Genomic DNA, 16,780 nt, shown 5'->3' with positions numbered 1-16,780 from the left:
TTGTAGAAGTTTCTAAAGAGGAAATTGCGGTACAGGATAGAGATCTCGTAAATTTGGACCACCAAATATTCTGTATATTTTCGGAATCACATTTGAAGCTGCAATAAGGATGTTAAAGGACTGACAGTACAATTAGTAATCTCTCTTATTTAGCTTATCACATGCTAAGGGGAAATCCACTGGAGGCTTCTGTTCTTCCTATAAATCTGCATAATGGCCCAATATGATTATCCAAATGTGAAGCTTTACCAGCAGGGTAAGAAGACTTTTAGAGGCAAAATGCAAGTGATGTATTATTTAATGAAAAAAAGAAGGTCTTATAAGACTAAAAAGCCAAACCCGGACACTACCAGTCTTGCAGACATTCATATAATACTGCTTAGAGCCCCACTCTCAAACTAAAAACTGCATTACTGTCTACTGAGCTTATTAAGACATAAAAAGCACTGTTTCACACCCACCACATGTATATTATATATAATATATAGTGTTTATATATTACATATATCAGATAAAATCTGAAAAAACAACACATGCACATTTCTTTCAGGCAGCTGAGAAATCTAGAATTCTTGCTTTATAGTCTGCAAAACTTGTTACCGATTTGTTTTTTCATACTGTGAAAACCTGAAACAGACTGTACCCTATAAGCTAGATTTTGCAAGTGTTCGTGTCAATTTTGTTTAATGTTCTTAAATGCATTATTTTGGACATCACCTCCTTTTGCAATGAAATAGAAACTCCAGATATTACTAGATGGCTGTTTTTGAATCTATATCTGTGGCTGAATTATGACATTCATGCTCATCTTGACTTCTTTTTGGAAAGGACAAAACATCTGTAAGAACAATTGATATATGAAGACAACAGGCAGAAAGTGAGCTACACTGCAGACGGATGCAAGAGTTGAACGAATTAGTTTAAATGTAGGAAAGATTGTATTGTTCTGACACTACAGCCTGATGCTCCTCTCACCTACACCAAGTTTATACCAATGTAACTTTTCTGACTTCAGTGGACTTGCTCCTAATTTACACTAGTGTGAGAGGGGAAATCAGGCCCTACACTTAAAATCCATTGTTATAAAGGCAATCCCTTTTCTTTTCATAATCTTCTACAGGAGACTGAAACCTCACATCTAATATTTTGTAGAAACTGGAAACTGACTGTGAATGGGACTATTCTGATAGCGAGCTACAAGGAGAAATTAAGCTGCCCGGCACCATTCCCACCTCTATCTGAATATCATTATTTTAGTAGCTTTTAGTATATCCTGAAACCGGAAGAAAAAAAGTGCAAGAGCATTTTAAATACAAGATTTATCTTTCTAGTTAGTAGACTTTTAAACCAAATGTAAAATACATAGATGCATAAAAGATTATGACATGATTTGCAGTGCCATGCGATGTGTAAGTGTTACAACTTTGGCATGTCACTTGCAACTCATGCTAGATTTCTTTGGTCTTCACCCTATTATTAAGTGGAAGAGCATCTGCTTTAGCTTGTGGCAAAGGGGCACTTTCTCCCTTTAGACAAAAATAAGTGATACCAAGCTTTCTACTCTCTTGATGCAGATGCATAACTCCCATTGACACTAATGGGAAAGCTAAGTGCACATTTAGGGGAGAATATATCACATTCAGATTACTGTACAGTTCTGTAGTCTCTTACATTCAGCCAGTAACTCCAACAAAATAGTCAATATAAAGTTTTGAAATGATTATACTTTTGTTTGCTACCAATAGTAATGCCTATAGTACCGCGCTCTCATAGCTGAGCAAGATTCATACTGTTACAGTCACACTTATATCCACATTCAACTCCCTTTTATTAGAAGTATAATACTGCACTTTGTATCACAAATGTATAAAAATATGGCAGATAGTGTCATAACAATACTTTTCTTTTAAATGAGTATATTTAAAAAAATCAGACAGTTATTTACCATTTATATATATATATATATATATATATATATATATATATATATATATATATATATATATATATATATATATATATAAGAATAAAATACTCCTGATGCAATATATAAATGTTACTGTTAGTTTTTATAGAAACTATGGTAGCTGTTGCACTGCTTCACAATGTTTCAAACAGCTCAAAATAACTTTACATTGTAACAGAAGAGATATGATAATAACAGTACAATATTAGTTCATCATAAATAAATATTACAAATCCTATCAAATGTGGAAGTTTAAAAAACAAATTTAAGACATACAATTCAACTTTAACCCTTAACAGGGATACTTGTATCACATAAACCCCACTGTTCTAACTAGGCAGCAAAATATGTAGTAAGGGCATAGGTCTCGACACTAATTTTTTTTCACCCCCTAAGTGCCAGTACATACTTAAAATCTCCCAGCTTTCAGACAGAGACGTGCACTGAGCTGGAATGTAAATGAGAAAAAATGGCAACACATTTCTTCTCCCTGAACTGCACACACTATCATCCAATGAGATTTCTGATGACTGGTAATTAATCATTCATCTTGTTTTACTGTATGATCCCTGACTATCAGTGTGGTGCCAAACGGTATAGCCCCACAGGTACATATTGCACACTTTTATAAAGCTGAAAATACAGTCTTACTATCACTGGCACCACCACCGAACCCTCAACTCAAATTCCTGTGTTAATCGGTGTACGATTGGGAGTGCCATTACAAGGCTGTCTCCTTTAAATCATTCAGATTTGGCATTCGGGATCGGTTTGTTCGGTTATACGTGGGCCCATTTTGTCCACTCTTGGAAGGCAGTTGATCAGAGTAGGAAGTCCCGTCACTAGCGCTCCTGTTCACCGGAGACACATGCCAACTTGGTTCTATCTGGCTTGGTATCTGAAGCGTCGGCCTGCTTTTTGATTGGGACTCCTGCCGCACATTGCTGCTGCTACTGGAAGTTTGACTTATGGGGTGAATTCGCACTTCAGAAAAAGCAGCTTTGGCTGGCTGACTTGGTAAGGGCTGGAAGCGGGATTCAGAGGGGATGGAATGATTTGAGGAGGAGGAGAGATGTAACAGCTTCCGAAGGGATTTTAAAGGTTGACTCTGGAAGACAAAGAATGAGGGAAACATTTGGTCTTATGCCCTGCTGTTATATGAGCATGCCAGCCTTTCTGTAGGAAAATCAGCTGCCTTGGGCATATCTTAAACTGAACCAGTTTAACTTTAAAAAAAAATCAGGACTTCGTCACTTTTACTGTTTACTAATTCTGAACATTTCATTTCAATCCACTGACTAGGACCCACTGTACAGGAATACGGAAATACATCAAGTGCTTGGTGGTTATGATCAGTATCTACTATTGTGCCTCAGCAGTTGAGATAGCTGCAGTAGAAAAACTTTTGTTCCACCAATTATTTTTTTAAAACATGGCAGCTGCAATGATGTTCTCCTGTCTGGTTTTGAAACTCTAGGGGGATGTCTACATGAGCGCTTAGTTCACAGCAAGCTGGGATGTAAGCTTACCCCACACACTAAGCGTCCAAGTGAATGCTGCTGTGTACTAAAATTTCTGCAGTGTGCTTTGATCGGCTCCTGTTTCAAAGTGGAGTGGCTCAAAGCACACTAGAGAACTTTTAGTGCCCAGCAAGCAGCATGGTCCACAGACACACATAGTGCGTGGCAGAGTAGCATAGGGTAGATTTACACCCCAGTTTGCCTCAAACTAAGTGTGCATGTAGACAAGGCCAAATATTCCGGTTTTGTTTGAGAGCGCCTCTAATGCCAAAACATAACCAAAGCTTTTGCAGCCTCAAAGGTGGACACAGGGACTATTATGGCTTCCATTCTGGATTTATAGGCAATTTTTGCCACTCCTATAGTCCTATTGGTATTGCCCCGAATCCAAGGTTTGGGAAGGAGGAAGGTTTGTGATGTCTTTCCAGCAGGTGATATGTACTGTATAGATTGCAATACACTGTTCTTCTCCCTGTCTCATGTCCCTTACTTCTCAAACAATTATGCAGAATGGTAGCCACATGACTGAGAAGGGAGTGGAGGATAATGGGAAATGCAATTTTTCTGTTCACTGCAGAAAATGCCTGTCAAGACACCACAGTCAGAGGTTGAACAGAACAGAAAATGTCACTTACATGAGTCTGGATTTCTATCATCTTCTCAGGATGCCAATCCTGTCTGCTGCTCTGGAGATTGGAAGAGTGAATGGCTTTCTGTAATGCCAAAAGATCCTGACCATCACTACCGGGCATCTGCAACATAATAGTAATCAGGGGATTTCAGTAGGTCCTTAAGAATAGGTGTAGGAATCATCCCCCACTCCTAGTTAATTATACAATGCAGGTGAAGCCCACTACTGCAGCCGAATTGCAATGTCCTATCCATATTTTCCCCCATATTAAAAGGATAATATTTGTGGCTATCATGCAGATTTGTTACAACCGCAACCCTTAAAAGCATTCCCATGCTGTTAGTTGCTGGAAGAGAGAGCATTTTAAAAAGCCTACAAAAAGACCTGCAGTGCCTTATCCTCATTTCAATAGCATTCCATATAGCAGTTAAGACCGTGGGCCAGTTCTGTAAAGCCAAATTTTGTTCTGGATGAAAACAGATCAAAACTGTATTTAATTGGGTATATTGCTGAGTCTTGCTGCTACAAACGCAGGGGAACCCTATCCTCAAGTTCAACATATGTATGTGTCTGTAAAACTTGATGAAGAATATGTAAAGCTTTTTAATATATAAGGGATTTACCTCATACCACAATTCCATGGAATAACAGACAAAAACAAAACAACCAAAATTAGATCTCATTAAAAAAAGGTCACCAGTAACAATTAGAACAAAGAAAAATCCAGCCACAGCAAAAGCTAATAAAAATTGATCTTTCAATGAGTCTGCAGTTACAGATTAAATTAAATTTGGACATGAGAGAACAATCTGTAAACAAAATATAAATACAATTTATAAACCAAATTATTTTAAAGTTTATGTTTAATGGTCAAACAAAAAGGGAAAAGTCACTGTTTTACAGTGTAACTGATTTCAGGAGAATTTGCCTTCTTTAGTCTTAGTCCAGGCTCTCCCTCTCTTAGCAACTGGATAGATTATATTTTGAGTACATCTTTGACTACTCAATTATGAATCCTTTTTATTAGATTTATTCTGATAGGACTGCTGATTGTATTTGAATTCATGGAACTGGTCCAAGATACTTAACTGGCTTAAAGAAAATGTGACCCCATGAAAATATAATTCATGCTGCTGTAGTCAGTAAAAAAAGTTTACTGGAGCATTTTTCAGTGCTACTGTACTTAAAAATTAATACCATGGGTAGAGTGACTACAGGAAGCTTTTTCAAAGAAGAACTATGCTTTAAATGATTCTTTGAATTAAAAAGAGGAAAGAGGGATTTCTTGATGCTTGGATTCTCCCCGTTGGTTGATTCTATCTGCAATATAAGATATAAAAACTAAATGCATAAATAGGGCTTCAATGACGTGATCTGTCCTTGGCATATTCATGCATAAATGGTACTTTTAAATATGAACAATAACTAACAGATCCTATACTTTCTGGAAAAGTTCAAATTGACTGCTATTCTGAAGAAAAGGATGCCTACGAAAGGAATCCCAGGTATCACTAAACCTTTATACATGTAAAGAATGTGCAAATAATAATGAATGCGTGTCTAGGTTCAGACTGATGCTTTATAGGATCTACAGATCCTGATCCAAGTCTTATTCAAATCAACAGAAATCAATCATTTTAAGACTCTCATTAACTTCAGTGGACTGTGGTTCAATCCCATGATTGTGGCAATGATATTTTACTAGCAGAAATATTACTACACAAGTTTGCATGTTCTGTGAAACTGTATGTAATATTTATTTTCCAGATGTACAATTAATAATAGTAATATGTTTTAACTATTTTAAAAATAAACAAAAGCATTAGTATTTCTAATTTTGAATAAAGCACCTTTAAAAATGGTATTTACAGTTGCATGATTACTGGCTGACATTTTGTTTCTTAATGTATGAGAATACAACCAGAAGTCATGACACTGGGTGCATGTAAACAAATAATATCCACTGTCAAAAATCACAAATGGGATACACTTCCCTCTCAATGGAAATTTATAAAATATGTGCAGTATTATTTTGCCTATAAAGGAAAACTTGACAGTGTAGTATTTTAGACTGTATAACATTAATTAACAGAAAGACAGGCATATTGGTGAAATTCAAGATTTTTAAAACATCTCAGCTTCTAGTTTCTAGCTAGAAATTGTATAAATAAAGGACAAAAGATTCATTAGCTGGCTTAGAGCCTTTAAAATCTTATGGTCTGAAGATTCACACTATTTGTAACTCAGCAAATTTTGACAAAAACAAATGATCACCATGAAGGGTGCTCAAATATAACTAGCTTTCTTCGAGTACATTGCTTCTTCAGAGCCACAACATGGAGTATGTGCCATAATGCTACAAGATCTGGGTCCATGTGGAAAGCAGTGACTGTTGAGACTGCATACAACCCCTCATGTGGATCAAAATGTTTGATTCTAGGTTATGAAAGGAGCCATGGAGGCTTTAATTATCCTCAGTTCCTTTATGCTACATCAGGAAGGATTCCAAGCAAGAGGGAAAGGAGAGTGGGTGGGAATGGCTCTGCAGAGGCACTATCTTTGTGAGAACTCCAGTAATAGGCAATTAACGTTCCTTACTCCTTCAAGAATTGCCTCTGGAAAACCCTACTCTTGGGAGAACAATTATCAGGAACAACTCTCTGCAGGAGAAAGGGTAAGGATTAGGACTGGAGATCTTTGGCAAAATGAATCTTGCCAAAAGACACAGAAAGTCCGGTAGCGCCAAGCAGGCCAGAGTGCGTCCTGAAGCACTGTCAGCTCACAGAGGCACTGCTTGCAGACTGATTTCTCAGACTACAATTTTTAGTGCCTCAAATGAGGCTTCAAAGCCCTGATCTGCATTTGGCTGCAATTGGTTTATTCTGAAGTAGACATGTGAATTTATGTCCTTGCAAGGGTACATGAGACCTAAGAATCTCAGAAACTACTTGATTTGCCACGAGGCTGTATCCTTATGAGCAACGTGTATTCGAACGTCAATGAATTTTTCTTGTGGTAGAAAAGCAGCTAACGCTGCGTTGTTAAGAGTTTCTGCTACAGAAGCCAATCTCTGCATAGAAGTGAAGGTAGCCTTCTAGTTTATCCCAACCCCTAGATTCTCAGAGTAGGAAGAGAAGGGGAGATTGGGCCTTGAGAAGCTAGTCATCCAGATAGGAGTAAATAGAACATCCTGATGCTTTAGATGGGCTGCCTCAACTGCCTGGTATTTGGTGAAAATTCAAAGAACTGTATCTAAACCAAACAGGAATACCTTACACTGAGTACTGTCCACACATAACCTGAGATAATCTCTATGAGCAGTCCTGTTAGAGATACAGAAGCAGGAATTGGAAGAGATCCTTAGGTCTGCTCATATTCTGAGGCCTGGTCTACACTGTGGGGGGTGGGGAGGAGAGAATCGACCTAATATACGCAACTTCAGCTATGAGAATAGCGTAGCTGAAGTCAATGCATCTTAGGTTGACTTACCTCGTGTCCTCATGGCACGGTGTCGACTGCTGCCACTTGCCGCAGTGGAGTACAGGAGTCAATGGCAAAGCAATCGGGGATCGATTTATCACGTCTACACTAGACACGATAAATCAATCCCCGATAGATCTATCGCTACTCGCTGATCCAGCGGGTAGTGTAGACGTACCCTTAGATGATTTCCCACTGCCTTAAACAAACAGAGTGGCACACTGATCACTGTCTCTTTCAGTTCACTATCAGAACAGATTGAGTACACAGATATAAGGGAGCCATCAATGCCAAGAGGTGAAGGCTATTGATACTGGGACTGATGTAGCCTCAGTGCTTACCTGTCGGATCCAAACACCCAGTTGGAGTCAGCAGGTCCCCAGACCAGGTTTTATGGTTCTTATCAGACTCTGGCTCCAAATCTGTGCCACTTCTTATTAAGAATGGAGAACAGCAGAAGTAAGCACTCTATATAAGACTTGTAGACCCTCGTATATTGACTTTTTTGGTGCTCTTAGATCAAAGTGCTTGATTTTTTTTGAATGCTTCATGTGCAGTGCAATCTAATGCTGTATGAACTGCTGCACAGGTCTTAGTCTGGAAAAGGTGGACTCTGTTTATATGCTAGGTTTTCAAGGTCTCTATCATCAACATGAGATTGAGACACTACTTCCTTGACAGGTTGAACCAGAGTAGCGTAGAACCTGTGCAAATTCAGCATCTCTTTAGGAAATACCCTTCTCACTAACCACCACTTGCATCCAGTGTGCTCATCTGTTATGAACATTTTACTACCACATAATCACACTTTTTAGATCTAGATATTTTACCTGGGTCTGTCATGCAACAGATCAACTTTTAGCTGGGCAACAGAGTAGACATGAATATTTTCATACCCATGCAACAGCAGGTACAAATAGCTTGGAAACAGATCAGCACAAATCTAACTAGCCTTCAGCAATACTAACACTCATTTATAAAAAGGGGGATTAAATACTTTTAATTTTTGTCTTCAAACTACAGCTAACATATAAACTAGATAAACAGATAAAAGAGACAGTGGACTGATACCACAATATAAATTAATCAAATACATGTTCGGAAACCTGCAACTATGATGGTAGGAAAGAAACTGAGGGCATTTGCGGGAGAAGTCCCTTATAGAAACTTGAACCATGATCCTAAGAAGTGTATGCTGCACACAGCACCAAGGTCACTTACTTTCTCCGAGGAGTGCACTATCAAGAGTAGCGATCTGCTGAGCCAGAGTTCAATGTAGAAATTATGTGGTGCCAGCTGATATACTGCTGCTAAAATCATGGCAGCTTCCCTTTCTCCCACATGATATCATCTAGAACTCTGGCCCATTTTGTGTGATGACGACAACAGGCCTGTTTCTCCAGTCATTCACAGTGTAAACCAGGATGATTCCACTGAAGGCAATAGTGTTAAACAAGTATAAATACTGATGTGCATGAGAGAAAAATCAGACCCAGAGTCTGTATTTCATTAGCCCAGTTTAAAAGGTTTATTTATGCATCACTCTGCTGATTTTGTAGCCAAAACACCACAGAGAGATAGACAGAGGTTGTGATGAAAAATACTCTGACATAAGATTACTGTAGCTGTGGCTACCAACCAGATTAATCTCCTCTCTCCCAACTTTCCCAAAACACAGAGTAAACTCAGTTCTGTCAGATATACGTTTGGAATCCTTGGCTCTGGAAAGGATCTGAGGAGTGTTATGAGAGTAAAGATCTGATTTTAAAAAGGTGAGATCTCTGCTTCTGTATAGGACCTGCTCTAACTCTCACTGAAGTCAGCAGGAGTCTTTCCATTTCTTTTTGAGGAGTTAGATCAGGCCTATAAGTAACATTGAAGCTGACAGAAGACTGATATGTTGCAAGTTGTGATACTATTAAAGGACAGCTTCTAATCTCAGCTTCCTAGCGTGTATCACAATATATCCACAAAACACTTGCCATTTGTTTTTATTTATAGACTTTTCTATCATGATTGTAGCTCCAGTATCTGATCATTAAAATATTTATTGTCCCCATGTCCCTGTGAGGTAGGGAAATATATTCTCCCAATTCCTAAGAAGGCAAACTGAGGCACAGAGAAATTAGTGACTTGCTTCAGCCAAACTGCAGGTCTCACCAGAGCTTGGAATCAAGCTCAAATCCCAAGTCCACTGCTCTAGCAGTGAAATCCTCCCTCTCAAACCAACACAGCAGAAGATACTTCTAGATAAAATAGATTTGTTAGTCTCTAAGGTGCCACAAGTACTCCTTTTCTTTTTTCTAGATATATGATCATTCACAGCATGCATCTGAGATTAGAATCTGACCCTATCAATTTAATACAAACAGTTTACAAATACTCCAATAATGATACTCTCTCCAAACACCAATGCCTTGAAAGCCAAGTATAGCCATTATGAGTAACATGCTTCTTTCCTTCTTTTTTATTTACTAGAAGAAAAAGTGTGCTTTTTTCCATAATCTTTGTTTACTAATAAATATTCTCAACCCAATCTCCCTAGACTTAAAATCTTAAAATCCATTTTAAAATTTAGCAACATTCAAGTTGTTCTTTATTTGTCAATTTTTTTTTTTTACTTGAAGTCACAAACAAAAGTTTACAGCAAACAACAATTCAATCGCTCTACATTATGGAACTTCTGTTCACATACATTTTACCAGTCAGTAGTATGGGCTGTTTTGTGAAGCCCACTGATCTAATTTTTAACATTTACCCAATTTTACTGCCTGATCCTAAGTTCAATTACATAAATAGGAGTCTTTCCAATGGACTTTGGATTCAGATCTTAGTGTACAGTATGTAAACAGTATCAGATCATTATTCCAATATGGCTTTGCAGCCAGCTGGTGATTCTATCACAGAAACGTTTCAGGGATCTTAAATGCTGCAGCTAACTAACTAAACTGATGAGTAGTAAAGTTTGCTCTGATGAGTGAGGTAGCCTACATATTTACAGTCCATGCAGATGTGAAGAAAACCTTCTAGGTGTAGTTAGGTGTAGGGCAATCTTATCTGCCTAAATCTGAAGACAGACATCTTCCAGCATCTGATATTACCTATAGTTTTGCCAAAACAGCAGCAGAGTGGCTCCTGGTGAATGGGAGCTATGGAGTCGGCGCTCAGGGCGGGGGCAGCGTGTGGAGCCCCTGTGCCTAGGAGCTGGAGGGACGTGCCTGCTGTTTCTGGGAGCCACAGGGAGCCTGCCTTAGCCCTGCTGTGCTGCCCACTGGACTTTTAGCAGCCCAGGCAGCAATGCTGACCAGAGCCACCAGGGTCCCTTTTCCACCAGGCATTCCAGTTGAAAACCAGACTCTACCTGAAATGTAATAGAATTCCAGGGGTCCTGGATGCAAGCAAATAAATGTAGAAACTATAGCTCCTTAGCAAGTAAACATTTGAATAGGCAAACAGGTAAATCCTGAACAGGAAAAGAAGACTATTTCCACAAGTTAAAAAGCTAATAGATGTACACAGGTATGCCCACACATAATATAACAATACAGCAATGGGCTAGCTCATTTTATGGTGGCAGCTCCAAAACAATGGAAAATATATACTATTTTAGAAACTACTGAGTATACTTACAGTTTGAGATTTCTTCTTTTTCTTTTTTATTGCCCTGAAAAAACCTGGTTTCTCCTTCTCCTTGAGTTGCTCTGACTGACTGTTAACATTTTCAGGACTTTTCCTAAACATGAAAAAAATATATTGTCAGAGAAAAATCTTTGGATGTTATGTCATCATAGATCATCTTTGGATTTTAGGTTAAAGAATGCAGATATTTTTAAACCAAAGATATTAAAAATATTTTATTACTTTATGGCACAAGGATTAACATAAAACTAATAGATAAAACATTCTTAATTAAATGGAAAGATAAGGGACACACTGTTAGGTTAAAATGGTTAACTAAAAATATCCAAGGAGGTACTTTGGGGTACTTTAGTTTGTCTAATTTTTCACTTGGGATTTTATATTCAAACCAAAAACATCACAGAGAAGATATTACAAAAAAAATTAATATCTGAGCAAATATACAAACAATTATATCAGATAAAATCAGTTCTAATTCACCCGTCACTTGTTTGAGGGTCACAAGAGCTGTAATGATCATAAGACTGAAACAAAAGATTGTCTACAAAAATTCTTGAGCTTTGCTGACATGGCTCCAAATTTATCATTGCAGAAGCTACGGAGATCTATTGTTGTTCACTTCTACTTAACAGCTCCTCTTAAAACTTTCTTATGGATGGGTCTCTCTCTGGATCATGGGACACTGCTGGCAAGTGAAGACCGCAATAATTCCAAATTTCTGTGGCTAAGCCTGAATTTTAAATGTCAGGCTCCCAAACACTCTGTGATCCAGAGCTGATCAGCAACAGATTACTTTAAATGTAAGGAAAACAACTACAAATTTTATTTTTCATATGGATGAAAAGGCTAGGACATATGCCATGTTCAAAGTAAGTTCATTATATCAGAAGTTAAACTCAATTTCTGGATGTTATATATTTAAAATACATCACATTACTAGGGATTCCCAATTCCATCCAGCCTTTTGCATTTGGTAATACAGCAAAACTGCAGAAAGGCTGTCTTCTAACTATTCACCCATTTAATGCAGCCTGGAAGAAATTCAAGAGTAAACTACTGTCAAATATAAAGGGAAGGGGTTAAGAAGCTCTGATACAGTACTATAAAAACCTCTTACCTGTAAAGGGTTAAGAAGCTCAAGTAACCTGGCTGGCACCTGACCAAAATGACCAATAAGGGGACAAGATACTTTCAAATGTGGGGTGGGGGAAGAGAAAGGCTTTGTCTGTCTGTGTGATACCTCTGCCTGGGGATAGATCAAGGAAGCAAGCAATCCAAGTCCTATAGAGTTAGTAAGTAATCTAGCTAGAAAATGCATTAGATTCTCTTTTGTTTTTGGCTTGTGAAAGTCTCTGTGCTGGAGGAAATGTGTATTCCTGTTGTGTCTTTTTGTAACTTAAAGTTTTGCCTGGAGAGATTCTCTATGTTTTGAATCTGAGTGCCTGAGAGATTATCTTCCATTCTAATTTCACAGAGGTGCTTCTTTTACCTTTTTTCTTTCTAATAAAGTTCTGTTTCTTTTAAGAGTCTGACTGATTTCTCTATGATCCTAAGACCCAGGGGCTTGGGTCTGTGATCACTTTGTAACCAATTGGTTAGGATATTATTCTCAAGCCTCCCCTGGAAAGGGGATGTAAGAGTTTACGGGAATATTTTTGGGGAATAGGAACTTCAAGCGGTCCTTTCCCTGATTCTTTGTTAAACCACTTGGTGGTGGCAGCGTACCCCCCAAGGGCAAAAAGTTTGTGCCTTGGGGAAGTTTTACCCTAAGCTGGTAGAAATAAGCTTAAGGGGTCTTTCATGCAGGTTCCCACATCTGTACCCTAGAGTTCAGAGTGGGGAGGGAAACTCTGACAACTACCGATAGCTTTACGAATGCCTTCCATCACAGAGGTAACGTAATACGGACAACACACACAGTTATTGACACAAAAGTATGTGGTTTGAAATAGTTCGATCTTCCCTAACTTGTAGGCCAAATCCTAAAAGTACAGAGTCCACGCCACCAGGCTGTGGACTGAGCAAGTGGCACTGAGGAATCCTCAGCCTCACCCTGTAGTATGCAGTGTGCACGTACTACCATTAGAGAGCTAGAGTGGGAGAAAACAGGACAGTTTGCTGCCTGCCGTTCCTCAAAACACGGGAGTTAAATAACAAAACTGACCCAATGTAAATTGCAAACCGAATGACCAGGTCTATACCACTCCACTGGCCCATATATAAACCCTTCTGTGTTGCCACAGAGGTTGGCGCTATAACACACTGGTTAACGCAGAATTTCCTGGCATGGCTTTTCTGCCTCCAAGTCCCGTGTAAAGGAGAGTCACTGTCTATTTAGTTTTGATTTTGAAGATGCAATCATCTTAAACACTTTTGGCACCGTTTTTTCAGGGTAATGAAATATTCAGATGCTCTTTGTTCTGGCTCCCATCCTTGATTCACTGCATCCGGGTCAGAAAATGTCTGCCTGTAGCAGCAGAGAAGACTGAAGGGAGATGGAGCTCTATTTTTCACTTCCTTCTACTCTATAAAGAGGAGGAAAGTGATGGACAAACAGACTGGTAGGTACTTGCCCTCTCACTGCCCAATCCCTGCTTGCTCAAGGGGCCAATGTAGTGGCTTTGCATGGATTAGACTGGTGCTCAACTCCTGAAACTCATATTGTTTATGCTATTGTCTGACAAGCTTTGGCCTTGAACAATGGTTGATACAAAAAACACATGCTCGTTATATGATATGAGTGAAATAAGGAGGTACAAAGAGATAGCATTAAAGCAGAAACTCTAAAAACAAAGACTTTGCACGGATTAAAAAAAATAGAACATTTTGATTGATGACATGAATACCAGGACATTTCAAGGATCCAAAAGAAGTTATTGAGACACTAGTCAACATAAGAAAAAACAGGATTAGCCTGGTAAAAGTGGGATGTATAGTCACTCAGAGTTACCAACTCTTCCAAGTTTATGACAAATCTTGTGATATTTGGTGTTTTTTTCTTAAAACCCCAGCTCCTGGAGGTAAGCAGTTACATGAAAATCAAAGCTTTTTTTTTTCTTTTTTTAAAAGTAATTTTCTAGCCCTTATGGTTGCAGAGAAAAACCTGATAATGTGACCTGAGTGCACCCTAATAGCTCAGAAACTAGAAAGCAAATAAAAACAACCTAATGCAAAAAAATTAAAAAAGCAACCAACCTCATAAATATTAAGCCTGTCTCATGATTTTTGAATGCTTAGGTTTGGCAATACTGGTCACCTTGTGTGTTTTGGCTTCACTGAAGAGATGGATGTGGGGACAAAAATTTAAAACTGAGTAAACAGTAGAGTCAGACTCTACTGCTCACATGTAAGGGCACCTGTCATGTGCAGGTGCACTGAGCTGGAGTGGAGGTGGTGCAGCAAGCATGCATGTACAAACAGGCCAGCATCCAGCTTTCACAGTAGGCTGGGGTCCTAGCTAATGTGCTCAGTAGTAGTTCACAGCTCCAGAGGCATCGCTGCATGCATACTGACGGTACACGTCTCCAAACAGACGGTACTTCTACACAGCATTTTAGAAACCACACTAGCAAGTCTCAGAGCCCGGGTCTACAGATTTGAGCTCAAAGGACTTGTGCTATGGTGTTAACAGCAATTTAGATGTTGTGGCTTGGGCTGGAGTTTGGACTCGGAAACCCACCCCCATCCCTGGGCTTCAAACCTTGAGCTCCAGCCCAAACTTCTACACAACTGTTATCAGTGCCATAGCATGAGCCCCACGAGCCTGAGCTTGCAGACCTGAGCTCTGAGACTCGCTGCCACAGTTTCACAGCACAGCGTAGACATACGCACTGTCTCTCACACGTCAGAGTTCAATTTTGTCCTAATCAAAAAGATTTTTAAAATCTGTATGAAGGTTTCTTTGAAAAGTGCTTACCACACATGGCCAGTAATTAATTTTCAATGCTAAATACTGACTTTTAGGTTAACTTTTTTTTAAAAATAAAAGAATAATAGTTATTGAGTTACTGTAAATGAAGGCAAGACATCATCTGAAACTAGCAAACTATTTTCAATACCAGTTCTCTTAAGAGCAGGATTTTTTTACTTTTTTAAATTAATGCCCTTGTCCTCCAAGATCTAAGGCAAAGATTTTGCATATGGGGTACAAACATAGCAAATGTTTACTGCCAAATTAAAATCACTTGAAAAAGTGGCTTCCTAGTAAAAAAAACAGACACACAGTCTTATCTGTAGTGGTACCACCAGGTGTCACTATAAGAAATACATGAAATGCAACAAGACAACAGTGCTTGGCCTCAATAAGTAAATCATTTATAATGAAAACAGAAATTGCATTACTTTGTGCAATTAACTGTTAAACTTTTAAAAGAGGCTGGATCAGAATTCCCTATACTGGTATCGTGTATGCTTCATTAGCTTTATTTCCAAGAATCCTACAGGATTTTGGAAAGCCATTGTAAATAATATAAAGGGTCCTTTTCCTCTCTCCTCAGGTGTACTTCTGGCTTCCTCTTTCCCATTATAATGGGTAGTGTAATAGGGCATGACAACATTCCAAAGATTAGAGTTCAAAGATCAGTATTTACCCAAATTTAAATATGTTAATTGTGCACTATGGATTGATAATGCACAAGGAAAAGATTAGCAAACAAAACCATGAATGACTGAGGAAGATGAAGGCATGAAATATTGACAATTAGGATGAGAAGTGAGGACTGTATGCACAAGTGTGAGGGCTCAGACACCGGGGAGTAGATGAAAAGAAAAAAAGGCAAATACAGGAGGTGAAAATGGGGCTTACTTGATGCATATGAAAGAGATTTATGCAGGAAATATGAAAGGGAAATATATATATCATCAGGTGATGTGAACAAGATCAAGCTATGCAGAGTTGATAAAGAGCCAGATCTTCAGCCCAAGAACTGAATGTAGCTCCACTGAAATTATAAATCTGCAGCTCCTTGCCATATTCTAGTCAAATTCCAGAAGTGTAAAGAAACTCTGGTCTTAAAAACTCATGGTAGATGTCTATAAGCCTATGGCACTCTTCGAATGTCAAGTTGGTAAAACTTCATCCCACAGCTATGAATTCTTCAAAGTAATGGTAAGAAAAGTATGTATTCATTTTTGCAGAAAGGTAGCATGCAATAAAGAAGATGTGACCAGCCATTTGTCATAAGGGCACAGAAAAACATTCACTCCTACAAAAGGGATCTCACTAACTGAAGTTCCCCACAAGCCCCCAGATGTCTAATATGTGGCCATTTCAGAGACTTCCAACATACCGTTGCATAATTCAACACAAATTATAGCCTGTAGTGAAGAGAGCTGTAGTAGCAGTAGTAGTAGAGATAATTCAGGTCAAGATTGGGGTACATTGGTAGAGCTATGCAGGTAATCTCACAGTGCAGGCAGGTAATATATATATTAGGCTCAAGGCTAAGCTATTACTGTCATTTGCACTAGTTCCATGAGAATTAAGAGAAAGAGGGCAAAATATCTACTCTCATAAGTGGAGAAGGAAATGGAAAAACCCAAGAA

General features: G+C 38.6%; 1 protein-coding gene across 6 annotated transcripts in view; it reads right to left on the bottom strand.

Moving 5' to 3' along the window:
- Window positions 1–2,050: 2,050 nt before the first annotated feature.
- CDKL5 (cyclin dependent kinase like 5) overlaps window positions 2,051–16,780 on the bottom strand; it is a 199,371-nt gene continuing 184,641 nt past the window's right edge. For 4 of the 6 annotated variants that reach the window (XM_038377939.2, XM_038377958.2, XM_038377968.2 and 1 more), the window contains 4 exons: window positions 11,228–11,330; window positions 5,315–5,437; window positions 4,122–4,238; window positions 2,051–3,074 (listed from right to left, as the gene is read on the bottom strand). In XM_038377939.2, the coding sequence (XP_038233867.1) occupies window positions 2,688–3,074; window positions 4,122–4,238; window positions 5,315–5,437; window positions 11,228–11,330 (730 nt within the window). In that variant the 3' untranslated portion in view covers window positions 2,051–2,687. The remainder of the gene's footprint in view (window positions 3,075–4,121; window positions 4,239–5,314; window positions 5,438–11,227; window positions 11,331–16,780) is intronic. The other 2 variants (XM_038378021.2, XM_043504487.1) reach the window with 1 other exon arrangement.

The sequence above is a fragment of the Dermochelys coriacea genome, chromosome 1 (assembly GCF_009764565.3).
Source record: "Dermochelys coriacea isolate rDerCor1 chromosome 1, rDerCor1.pri.v4, whole genome shotgun sequence".
NCBI classification, from domain to species: domain Eukaryota; kingdom Metazoa; phylum Chordata; order Testudines; family Dermochelyidae; genus Dermochelys; species Dermochelys coriacea.
This window is presented reverse-complemented; position numbering and strand designations above follow the sequence as displayed.